The sequence below is a fragment of the Anguilla rostrata genome, chromosome 1, assembly GCF_018555375.3.
Source record: "Anguilla rostrata isolate EN2019 chromosome 1, ASM1855537v3, whole genome shotgun sequence".
NCBI classification, from domain to species: Eukaryota; Metazoa; Chordata; class Actinopteri; order Anguilliformes; family Anguillidae; genus Anguilla; species Anguilla rostrata.
The window spans coordinates 51,888,611-51,901,785 of NC_057933.1; the positions used below are offsets into that span (position 1 = coordinate 51,888,611).

Below are 13,175 nucleotides of genomic sequence, written 5' to 3' on the forward strand. Positions count from 1 at the left end.
TACCAGGTCATTTGTGATTACTGAGCCCATCGGTGGTCCTTTTCTTCTTAATGACAAACATTTAATGATGTTCCAAACAGTTGATTTTGGTTAGCCTAAGTTTGGCTCATGTCTGACTGTTTTTTCTTATTATTATTTTTCAGCCTCATAATGGATTTCTTGTCTTTCATTGACACAAAGCTAGTCCTCATATTGACAAACGCCAATAATACAGTCCAATGAAAAGCTTTGAGTCAAGACTAGATACTGAAAACTCTCTTAAACCTGCATTAAGGAAGCAAATGAACACACCTGACTAATCAGGAACACTGGTAAAGCCATTTGACGCTAATATTATGGTGCCCTGAAATTGAAAGACCATGTATTAAAGGTGCTGCAATTACGACATGGTGAAATGAACGACAGCTGCTTCTATATGCTAATTGTTATTATTGTAAGGCATATTAGCCTGAATGGCAAAAAAAACAAAAATTGATCAGAACATCAAATCATTATTTGTAGCTTGTTTCATCCTGTTGTTGGTAAAACTATCAGAATAAAATTATGAACAACACACATTTGGCATATTATGGCAGAAATAGTAACTTTTATCAGAACTCAAATGAATTGGTGTAAAATGCACATTTTTAAATGTCGTGCATTCCAAAGACCGCTGCATCCCATCGGCTAGCACTACCACTGGTTAAATGGATTAGTGGATGTTTGCTGAAAAAAAGAATTTATGAGGATATCCGCACAGGGACGTTACTACAGATGTCCATCTCTCTAAAAAACACAAAGGAAAAGAATAGTAGTGGGACAGAGAGAGAGATTAATTCTGGCTAAACATCAACTGACATTGTTTTTCATGTCTAAAAATATAACGCAATATATTTTGATAATAGGGTCAGGATAAATAGGTATCCTTTGTATACTAACTAGAGCAGAGAACATCGTGCAATTTCTTTTCATACATGTATTTCATTACTTTTTAACCAGGCATCTCCACAGCCTAAAAACTGGATGTCTTTTGCAAAGTTACCTCATTCTCATAATTCTGAATAATTAGCATGAAATTCAATAAAAAACAAGTTTTTTCCTTAAACAATGGAAGGTAGGACAGACTATAGAACACAGAAAACCAGACAAGATAAACCAAGGAATCTCATTTTTTGACAAAGTGAAACACAGCTGTGATCTGAATGTTTTGTGCAATTCACAACAAAAGTCTGAACAAGAAACCAAGAATACAATAACTAAAACTAATGATTGTATTACTCATTGCTAAAAGACAAGACTAAAAAATGAGAAAAATAAAAATGAGCTCTCAATAAACCAATGATATAACCTCATAAGCCATATATTTGTCTTGGAATTATAATATGCAAGCTCTCAGCAATGTAATATCTTAGAAGGATGTTGGCCAATTGTTTTTTTTAGCCTGTTACTTGCAAGGCTAATAAATCATTAATGGCAGATATAATAACAATAAAAGTTAATAAATGAAAACATGGAGGACACTAAGAGGTGGGAGGTAAGAGGAAATTGAGGGAACATCGAGGGATAAAAATCCTAATGTTAATACTTAAATGTTAATAATTTCTGTTTAAATATTTACCGTTAGGTTTATTCCAGCATGATAAAGGTATACTCACAAAAACTAAAACCATTTCAAACAGCACATCAAAAACAAAAACCTTTGAACTCAAAGCTGAGGGGAAAAGTAATAAAGTTATGAAAGTCTGTAACAGCACATTTTTTAAATGAACTTTAACAGGGGAACTCTTTCACTGAATCATGTCCTTGGGTAAGCTTTATCATTCAGGGTCCACAGAATCTTTTCAGTTACACAAAAAAATGAAAAAAAAAGTGTTTCTCTAAAGTCAGCAAGTCTTTGGATGGTGAAAGTGCTGCATTGTCCTTTGGCAAAACATTTACTATGCACTGCCAATCAACAGCAGCTTTTAATGAAAGCCTACGGCACAGGCCTTTCATAAACTGCCAACAAAACAATTCAGTCTATCTGTTATATATCTGGCACAGGTTTTATAGTGTAATATCATCTACTCCCGTTTGCTTTCTTTAACATTATATAGTTCAGGGAGCTCTCTTTTATCAGCAAAAACACATTCTGATCAAATAATACAGCATGCACATGACTAGCGGTTCCCAAACTGGGATTTGAGGACCAGCGGTGGTCCGTGAAGGAGTGCTAGGGGGTCTTGCAAAACACAAATTTAAGAATACATTGTATGTGTTTCCGTTTTTATATTTGGCCACCAGTGTAGCATAATGGTTATGGAACTGGGCTTTTAACTCCAAGGCTACGGATTTGATTCCCATGAGGGGAACTGCTGTTGTATCTTTGTGCAAAGTAGCCTACTTGACCTAAATTGATTCAATAAATGTCCAGCTGCATAAATGGACTGTATGTAAAAAGCATGCAAGCTGTGTAAGCGTCGGCTGACTTTAATAAACTACACAACCCTCTAAGCCTCACCAGAATGGAAGCATTAAATTCATTGTGGAGGAAAATTAAACGTATAAAAACTATGACCTTTAATATCAACCAATATCAACATTTCAAATCTATATTTTGAGCACTTTAAAGGGTTTTGAAAAGATATGACAAGTTTTAAATATATCCACTGCAGCTCACTCTGATACAACGTACCTCAATGGGGCCAATGTTTCTCGGGCTCACAGCGCCTAAAAATTACATTCGAAAAACTCAACAGCAATATCTCTTTCCAAATATAATGACACGGTTACTCACGAACATCCACATACCTTTCTGTGAACAGTTTAATAAAAAACATGTTGACACTGCACCCAGAAATACTGGGCCTTCTGGCACAGAGACTAACGTGGACATACACAGAAGGCGTACTTCGGTAGGAAGTAGTTTTCAATGAAACCGAGCACAACAAGGTCTGTGGATGTTCGTGAGTAATAACCGTGTCGTTATATTTGAAAAGAGAGGTTGCTGTTGAGTTTTTCCAAAGTCAATTTTTTAGCTTTGAGCGCCACAAACATTTGGCCCCCGCTGATGTCCGTTGTATCAGGGTGAGCCGCAGCGGATATCGAGAAGACTTGACAGATCTCAGCAAAACCGAACGGACAAATAGCAAGTGGAAATACACCTTTATTTTTGGGTGAAGGACCCCCGCAAAGTGCCGAAATAAAGAGGTCCACCCTTCAGCGGAAGAAATTTCACTGCGACAAGGCCTGCCATTCTAAAAACAAAAGCAGTGGTCATAAGCAGATGCTTTCATCTCTTCATTACAGAGCCTAAACATTCTTTGGAGAGGAGTGAGCACATTTTAAGCCTGCCTGAAATAATCAGCCTTCCTCATATTTCAATCGTGCACTGCCAAGTGGAATGGCGTGAAGGACACTTGTAAGAATAGACGGATAATCAAAACGCAGCAACGGCTGGCAACTCGTACCCCAGCAATAGCTGAGCCTCGGCGGATTTGCACCTATACACTCCACCACAAGGCTGCTGCAGCTTCGCGCTAAACCAGAGCAGACCACTGTCGGGAAAGATACGTCAGGCTTGGACGCCGTTTGAAAGAGGGGTCATCAAAAACCAGGGCTGGCCTTTGATGCGCATATCAAGGAGATGTCCACACGCGTTAATGGCGGATACCTCAAATGCCTGTCATCATGGAGTACAGCTCTGCCGACACCCCCCCGCCCCCCGCCCCCCACCCCCTACGCTCTTCATGTTTGTATAAATGTAATATTACTCCTTTTGAATTCAGAAAAAAGAAAGGAATAAACAGGATCCTTTGTGAGGCAGCTGCAGAAGACAATCTAGTCTGATGAAAATGATGCTTTGGGCTTTAATTGTTTTGATGGTGTTTATGCTTCTGCATACAATAGTTTCCCCATGCTATTTCTTTCATTTACATTTAAATAGCAAACAAGTCAAAATTCCCCCTCCATCTGATTTCTATTCTGCAAGTTCCTTCAGCAGCACACTCTTCTATGTGAAAAGGCCTTTCCTTTCACCTCAAAAAGGGATCCAGTGGGAATTCCCCCACTACAAAAGTTGCTTTATAACAAATCCTACAAAATAAGTATGTTAGTACAGCCATACCGCACCCCCAGATCTTTGCTTTCTTTAATTCTGGGGTGACCAGTCCTATAGTCCTGGAAAACCACAGGATCTACTGATGTTCAGTGTCAATTGATCACCATTTACGAATCCTTACAGTCGATTACTCAGTTAACGGACAGGTACCTCTTCCAATTTACAGAGTCTACAGCAGTTGCTGATTTTAGGATGAAAAAATCCAGCTACCCCTGTTACTATCCAGCACCAGGGTTGTTAACCTTTGGTCTTGCTGCTCCTCTAGAGCTGCTTCATCTAGATGTTCAAGATCAACAGCATTTCTCAGAAGCGGATTGCATTTCAAACTGCGGCACCGATGCCTTGGACACAGAGAGTTGCTATGGTAATGATGAGGTGAGGGTGGAGCTCAAAGCTGAAAACAACAAAGTCTTGTGCGTGCCCGCTGTCACACACAGAGACAGGAGCCGCTTCAAACCCACACACACAGTGTGCAGCAGTTCAGCCGACGGCAATGCACATGGTCGGCACAGCACAACCGCTTTCTCACTGCGAGACCAACAAGAGCTACACCTAGAGGGATCTGGGGGGGGTGGGGGGTCAAACAGGATGTTGATATTACACCGGGGGAGGAGGAGGCGGAGGGAAAATGGAGATCAGAGATATGAGGGAGGTGGAGGGGTCATTGAGGATAGTGGTATGAGGGAGGTGGAGGGGTCATTGAGGATAGTGGTATGAGGGAGGTGGAGGGGTCATTGAGGATAGGGATGGAGGTGGGGGTCATTGGAGGTAGGAGGTGGAGGGTCATTGAGGATAGAGGTATGAGGGAGGTGGAGGGGTCATTGAGGATAGTGGTATGAGGGAGGTGGGGGTCATGAGGATAGGGTATGAGGGAGGTGGAGGGTCATTGAGGATAGTGGTATGAGGGAGGTGGAGGGGTCATTGAGGAGGGTATAGGGAGTGAGGGCTGGGTATGGTGAGGGAGGTGGAGGGTCATGAGGATTAGAGGATGGAGGGATGGTGGAGGGTATGAGTAGTGGTAAGGAGGTGGATGGGTCATTGAGGATAGAGGTATGAGGGAGGTGGAGGGGTCATTGAGGATAGTGGTATGAGGGAGGTGGATGGGTCATTGAGGATAGTGGTATGAGGGAGGTGGAGGGGTCATTGAGGATAGAGGTATGAGGGAGGTGGAGGGGTCATTGAGGATAGTGGTATGAGGGAGGTGGAGGGGTCATTGAGGATGAGTGGGTCATTGAGGAGGGTGGATGGTCATTGAGGATAGGGTATGAGGGAGGTGGAGGGGTCATTGAGGATAGTGGTATGAGGGAGGTGGAGGGGTCATTGAGGATAGTGGTATGAGGGAGGTGGAGGGGTCATTAAGGATAGTGGTATGAGGAGGTGGAGGGTCATGAGATCATAGCAGAGTCAGGGTCCATTATTATTGGCTATCAATGGGTAGGTCTGTCAGATAGGTCTTAACTCATGGTCAGACTATCATCAGAATGTATGAGAGTGGAGGCCTCTTTGCATATGGTATATGTATTTTTGTCAGCTTCACATCAGCACTGGGTTTTCCTAACTAATGGGACTGCACAACCTATTTATTTATGAATTGGACCTCTTTCATTTTTTTGTTCTTTACGGCCAACGGGGAATATGCATCACTGCATTTTTCAAATGAGGACCACGCCAGCTCACGGGTGTCATTAAGACAAAACCCTAGTGTAAGAAGTTTTGACTCAGCACTGGCACCGAGAACCAGCGATGACTGAAGCCAAAAACAAACAGACACTGACGCACACTGTCAGTGACTGGTTGAATTGAACCAATCGTTGTAAAGAGTAAAACCCTTTTGATGGGTTCAGGCAAGTCAAACAACTGAAAGATAATTTTAGTTCCACCCACATGAGGTCCATGAAATCTTAACTTCCACCCAGTACACACAGCATGGATGACCTATTTTTTAGTTTCTTTTTTTCTTTGAAAAACTGGGGCCTGGACAAATAATGGCAAATCATCACTTGTTCAATATGCATTGACAAACAACAGAGGAAATACACACCGATGCCATTTAAAAAGCCATATCTCTCCCTTGTGTACGCAAAGGGGCTGCAGCAGGGCTGGCAGTGAAACAGAGAATCTGAATCAAGACCCAGTTGCCAGATTATTACGCTTCTCCCAGTCCTGCTGTTAGCCTGCATAGAGGCAGAACTGGAGCTGAGGCAGCATCTGCCGCAGCCAGCAAAGCAGCAGCTATTTGACACACTATAATGTGGAAGCATATCTATTTGGTCACGTAATATATATTTTGGCCCTATACAAAACACCTATCAGTTTTGCTACAGTATACACACGTAGGAACAATTACCTAGGATCCGGACACAACACAAGGTTTATAATACTATTATATTTTAACGGGAACCCCCTGAGACTTCCTCACAAACCCCCAGTTTAGGGAGCTGAGGGACTCGGTTCAAGAAAGAAAGCTCACCTCTGAATGCACTCTCTGGACGTGGGAGTGCAGGTTGCCCTTCTGGGAGAAGGAGGCGGGGCAGAGCAAGCAAAGGTGGGGCTTCTCGCCCGTGTGCCGCACCATGTGGGTCTGCAGCACCACCTTCTGGTTGAAGGCCTTCCCGCAGTGAGTGCACTTGTACGGCCTTTCACCTGGGAGATAAAGGTTGGGCGACTGTGTCAAATAAATGAATCACTTACAGGATGAAGCAGCTCTATGCATTTTTGAAACCTTATCCATCAACCTCCCATCAACTACCTCACTAACAACCCGTCAGCAACGATTTTGACTGTCCCTGATTATGAGTGACACATTTTCTTTCAAGTTTCTTTCATAAATTTTAGTGGCAGGAAAGCAAATACAGGAGGAAATATTTTATTAAACTCACAAGTTCAAATCTAAAAAAAAGGGGTATAATGCTAATGTTGTAAACAATTTTTTGTCAGACACAAAACATGCTATATCTAGATGTACTTGCAGTATCTGTTTTGGAACTGGGTGCAATTTGGAACTGGGTGCAATAAGCAGAGATATAACACTTATGTCATTTCTAGCTTGTGGTGTTGCTCACTGAAAGAGCACAGAATACTCAATCTAAGAATGTCCTCTGTGATTCTAGGCCTCTTGAACCCAGTGAAGTACCCAAGGACTAATTAGGCCTAATTATAGTAAATTAGTTGAATGAGAGTTTTTGTGAGGCACAAAAAAGACATAATGGTTCATGAGTAGCAACACTTCCAATAATGCAGCTAGAGGGACCCCTGGTGGACAACTGCAGACTAGACAATACACTACATAATTAATCATCGGATAAAATACCAAAAACATGCTTCATGATTTAAAACCATCATTTATCTCAATCTAAAATATACATTAAATACATTTAGGCCAAGGGGTATCATATGCACAAATTTGGTAGAGTTACAAGTACTCTACCAAATTTGACTTTACACAGAACGTTTTTAATGTGCCTACGTCTCTAATGCTACAATTGTATGACACTCACCAGTGTGTATCCGGATGTGTCGAACCAGCTGGCTGGGCTTCTTAAACGCCTTTCCACAGTGTTGGCAACTGTTTGTGAACCCACTCCGGTCAATGTTCCTCTTGTAGTTTCTAGAGTTTCCAATGATCGGTCTGATGATAAACCCATTAAAAGAGTTAACCTTCCAGGTTCACTAGGTACACAATGCTCCCTCCATACCAGTTTAATATAATTTTCTCTTTGCAGAATGTGCTCTGTCTCCTCATCAAACAGCATGAAATGAATTATCACCTTAAAAAAACATGTTTTATGTCAAATAAGAGTGGTATTTGTGGATTGCCAGCACTTCAGTGCTCCTATATTTCATATCAGGAGCACTTGCAATTATTTTCAAAGATCCCCAAAATAATTTAAGAAGCACAGCTTAACTCAGACAAAAATGCACAAGTGGATGGTTCAAGCATGTGCTGACAAGTTGGCCTTGTGATTCACAAAGGCTTCGAGCATCCAACCAAGTAGGCATTTTCCTCAATAAGCTTCAATGCAAAACAACTAGCAATGCCTCATTTCACAAAAAGGGTTTATTTTGTAACATATTTCCATCTTTTGCTTTATCCTGCTGAGAGATTAATGCTACGGAGAGCACACACTATGTGGGCTGAACGCAATTATTACATAAATTCATTTCTGTTCGGGCTTCAATGGGCAGGAACTCCTACCATATTGAGCCAATCATTCAGCGCAGCCATCTTATTACTGAAAAATAATTCCAACTGGGCTTTTGATAACCTACAGTTTATCTGCCCTGCATTAAATGGCTGAGATTCATGGACAGGAATAGGACCCGGTTGGCACTTCCTGTCTGCGGGGCCCGTTTCCCTCACCTCATCCGCAGATGGGTCTTCATGTGCTCCTTGAGCTGGGAGGACATCTTAAACTCCTTGCCGCAGGCCTTGCAGGTGTAGACCTTGGTTCCTGACAGCTCCTTGCGGTGCTCCTCCAGGTGCAGGGACAGCTGGCTGTGCAGAACAAACTCATCCCCACACTCGCTGCAGATCAGGTTCTAAGGGGAGATGGACACCAAAAGAGGGGGTCAGAAAGCACCCAACTGGACAAGTCTTGGAATTCGCCATTGGCGGGGGAAAGGCACAGCCCCAATGGGGTACAAGGACATGCCCGTTAAGCATGAAAATGCCACTAAAATCCCAGCTTCTCAAAATGAAAGGATTGGAGAGATAGACAGTAATGTAGAAGGTGTCTTGGCATGATGGTCAAACAAAAGGTTTAGAGATCTCCTACTCTGCATAACAGATCATTTTGAAGGGTCTTTACCCAAAAGCCATAATGAAAGTGATAATTAACTATTGATCTCAAACTCTAAGAAGCAATATGGCGTAGCATGCATGACTGATTGTCGCCATATCCAAAAAAAATTATTAATGAAAGGGAAGTGCTGTAGTTATCAGTTATTTCAGCACCAACTTTTAATGTGTCAAAGACAAATGTTTTTTTTTTAATTACATTCAGAGGGAAACAAATTGTAATGTCACAAATAATAAGTCATACAATCATAAAATTAGAGCACTAGTTAAAAACCTATTTGTTGGCACATTCATTATTATTTTGTGGCACCTTATATTGGATAAATACATACACAATTCAACTGAATGGTATGCAGTGAGTCCCATTTTGATCATGCTATTTTACTTACTCCCATACTCTTATGCCATTTCACTGTAATGCACTCTAAGATCCATAAATGGCGCTATACAAATTAAATCCATTACCGTTTGGTGCAAATTCCAGGAAAGTGCATTATGTCACAAGAGTCCTGAGTGCATTCAATAATTAGGAGCCAATTGTATAGGCTAATGCATCATTTACGGCTATTACCACAGTCAGGTACTGCGTAAGGCCATGTTTGCAGTCTAAAAGTGTGTATACGAATTTATTTAAACAGTGTCCCAACGAATTTGTGGATAAAAATGAAGAAATACTATGAACACTTCAAAGAGCATCTCCAACTACTTGGAATGCAAAAATAACCACACTGAAACATGAAAAGAGAAGGGAAAATCCATGGTGTTTGCTTTTGGGAAATAATACCTCTTAGCAGACTTCAACAGCATGTGGATAGCATGTTCTTTCCCTAGCCCCCATACATTTATTTTTCCCATTTCAGGACTCATAAAGTCATGCTGGGGTTCAAAGGTCAGGAAGCAATTAAATTTTGGCTGGCTAGTTTCACAAATGTACACTGGAAAAAAGTGTTTTAGTCTTGTAACAATATTTTAGTCGTGTAGTGAGACTTCAAATTGTATTTCGTTTCTATCAAACAGAAAATATTAGCTTGTTTTAAGTAACTTAATGCTTGTCAAGTGAAATTGTCTTTCCCCATTGGCAAATGTGTCAAACTGCCTCACCTCATTGGCAATCTGTTTGCCTTATTTAGCAAAAAGGGAAAATAAATAATATTTTCAGTCTAGATATAAGACTAAAATACTTGTCAAGAATCTTATTTTTTGGTTTTGCAGTGTAGCGCTTTTTGCACCTTGTGCAACGATATTAAATTTATCATCACACATTAGCATTAACCCCCACCACTGCACAGACACAAATAAAAAAGTGCATGCTGGGAAAAAAGGGAAGAGGCAATGAGGCTCTGGGACTACGCACCTCCTCCTTTTCATGCAGCATGATGTGGGACTTGAGGCTAGCCACTCGGGAAAACTTCTTGTGACACTTCGGACAGGTGGGGTCCACGACAGCGTGGGTGGACTTGTGGAGCTTGAGGTTGAACTCCACGTTGAAGGACATCGGGCACTCGTCGCACCGGTGAGGCTGTCAGGGAGAGAGGGAGGGCAGGCGAGGGAGACTATGAGAGAGGCTTTCGTGTTTTATTGGGCACTGCAGCAGGCATGGGTGCCCAACACAAGGGTGATGGGTTTGCCTCCCTGGCTCAAACACAGGCTGCTCATGTGCATACATGTATGCTCTCTCCTGTATGCGTGAACTAGCCACCTTCTTGCAGGGACTTAACAGCTGCTTTATTTTCTCAGGGCCACCTAGATTTATTTTTTCACTGCCAACTAATTTTTCACTCCCCCTATACAGCAGACTTGGCCATCGGAAAATCAGTCTCATCTTTAGCAACTGTGTAACACACAGCAAATATGTAAATACATTTTTAAAATAATAATAACTTTTAAAAAAACAGCATGACAAGGATAAGATTTGGGTGAGTCTGAAGAGCAGCATTCAAGGTTGACTTGTGGAGAGCGAGAAAAAAATACAAGACCTAAAAATAGTGGCCACCTTTTCACAAAGAACACAGCCAAAGACTCCAGTACAGACCCCTGGGGCTCAGGAATAAGGACCTCTGCACTTCACTTGCCTTATCATTGATTTCATGATCGCGCATATGCCGCTGCAGCTGGCTCTCTTTGGTGAAAGACAGTGAGCACACAGTACACTTCTTCTCCCTGGTGTCTGCATGACTGTAACCAGAATTCTCTGGGTTGGACTCCTGCACACCTTCTGCAAAGGGAAAGATTAAATAAGTGCCTTCTAATCATTGCTCCTCCTATTGCGATAAATAAATAAGCGTATTGTGTGTGTGACCTGCAACATCAGATATGCTGGGTTAATCTTATAAACGTCCAATGCTGACCATCTAATACAATAATTAAGTCATGCTGAATGTTAACGTGTGACTGGTTCGCAGGTCTCCCTCACAGAAGACATCTTGATCTCATTTAGACTACTTGTAAAAAATAAATAATTAAACAAAAACAAATTTGAATGAATGTGCGGCTTTCAGATGATCTGCAACAAAAAAATATCTAAATCATGATAATACATACACATTTCAAAAAATAAATAAATAAACAACGGGATTGACTTATGAAGAAACATTTCACTTCTTAATGCCCCGTTCCCCCGGAATTGTGTCCAATTAGAAACTAGGTAACCAACCAACATGTGAAATTAACAATAGCTCGGTAGTAGATGCGTAGCGTAGTCATTAGATGATATTAACGAAGTGTCCAGTGTGTAACATGGGGGGCAGGTTTGGAATCAAGTTCGTAACGTTTTGAAGCGGATTTTGGCTGGTTATTTAGGGAATGCATTTTTAAAAGTTGGTTAGACTATTAATGTAGCATGTGATTCGTGTATTCCACATTACGTAAGCCTGGCAGCCACATTGTGGGCATGCTAACGTTAGGTCCAGTTTGTTACTTAACGTTACAGAAGGACAGTTTGTGTGGATGGCTAATATATAAGGGTAATATCACTATTGTTTTGAAGACATATGACTATTTGAAAGCTACTAATTTGATTAACTAGAAGTGCTTAATAAGAAAGGTTGGCAAATATCTAGCTAACGTAATTCGCACGAACGTGTTTCAGTTGCGCAAATGTGACTAGATAGCTAGTAATTCCACATGTTAACCGGTGAGAAATGTTCGCTTGGTAGCCAGTTAGCTAGCCATGTAGTGTTATGCGAGTCTCTTAAGACAGCGTTACGTTAGATGATCACGTTGAAAACAGTATTGTGAACTATAGCCAACTAGCTAACGTTAGCTAGCACATAAGATCAACTCAGCCTAGCCAGCGAGCAACAGAAGTATGCTATGCAAGCAACGATTTCGTGTTTGTCCAGAAAGACTCTTGCAACCAAGCTAACGTACCTACATGATCAGCTAACAAACAACAAAGCGAGCAGTTAGCTAGTTGCAACACGCACACACCAGGAAACAAAACAAGGCAGCACCCGTACAACGTTAGCGAAACGTTTATTTAGCTAATCAAAAGTGTTGTCGTTTCTAATCTGTTTACAAAAGTATCCTGCTCTCCCTAAACGACATGCCCTCTTGGAGGTGTAAATTTAGGATGGATCGGACTAAGTAGAGCCACCAAATGTTATTAATATCATTCCGCCTCAATCACTCCTTTTACAGCACAAAAGAAATGGACACCAACAGTACTATATCCGGGGACTATATACACAATGTTCAAGTGCTTTTATCTCAGAGATACCGCAATTTTCCCGAGGCTTGCCTACATGGTTAAAAGGCTTAGACGGTGCTTTATTTATTCGTGGTATTTTGGCACTGTTTACCTGATTCATCGTTGGTTTTGTCCCTTAGTTTGCGAGGCCGGCCCCGCGGCATAGTTCCAGGTTTCAAGGCGGGTGTACTGTGAACGATTTGGATTTCAAAATGGCGGCCAAATGGAGAGTTCTTTGCCGAGACGGAGAAGGGAACGAGGCCATGAACTTTTGTGTCGATATGGCTTGGCGTGAATGTGGAAGAGGGAGCCCTCTAGTGTCGAAAAACAGTTCTCCCAGTCCGTATGTATATTGAGCCATACGCTTCTGAGACACATTTTAAAATATTCTTTATAAACTTAACTTTATTTACATTCTGTTATGCCAGCATGAAGCAATTAATCAATTAAGTATCACTCACTGAAACATAAAACCTGAAAACTGCATACAGAACATGTCTATGGGAAGACTCAAACACTATAAAATGAAAACCTAGGTTAGTGTTCCAGCTGGCTTCATGAGCAGAGGTCTAAATGAAACCTAGAAAATGGTTTCAAATTAAATGTTTTTC

The 13,175-nt window shown here is 41.3% G+C and overlaps 1 protein-coding gene across 1 annotated transcript in view; it reads right to left on the bottom strand.

Moving 5' to 3' along the window:
* The window catches only part of LOC135258207 (zinc finger protein 236-like), a 69,083-nt gene extending 56,287 nt beyond the window's left edge, over positions 1 to 12,796 (bottom strand). The window contains exons 1-6 of the mRNA XM_064341514.1: positions 12,677 to 12,796; positions 10,949 to 11,091; positions 10,231 to 10,395; positions 8,439 to 8,617; positions 7,576 to 7,706; positions 6,549 to 6,721 (exon numbers count right to left, since the gene is read on the bottom strand). Of these exons, the coding sequence (XP_064197584.1) occupies positions 6,549 to 6,721; positions 7,576 to 7,706; positions 8,439 to 8,617; positions 10,231 to 10,395; positions 10,949 to 11,091; positions 12,677 to 12,728 (843 nt within the window). The 5' untranslated portion in view covers positions 12,729 to 12,796. The remainder of the gene's footprint in view (positions 1 to 6,548; positions 6,722 to 7,575; positions 7,707 to 8,438; positions 8,618 to 10,230; positions 10,396 to 10,948; positions 11,092 to 12,676) is intronic.
* Positions 12,797 to 13,175: the final 379 nt, after the last annotated feature.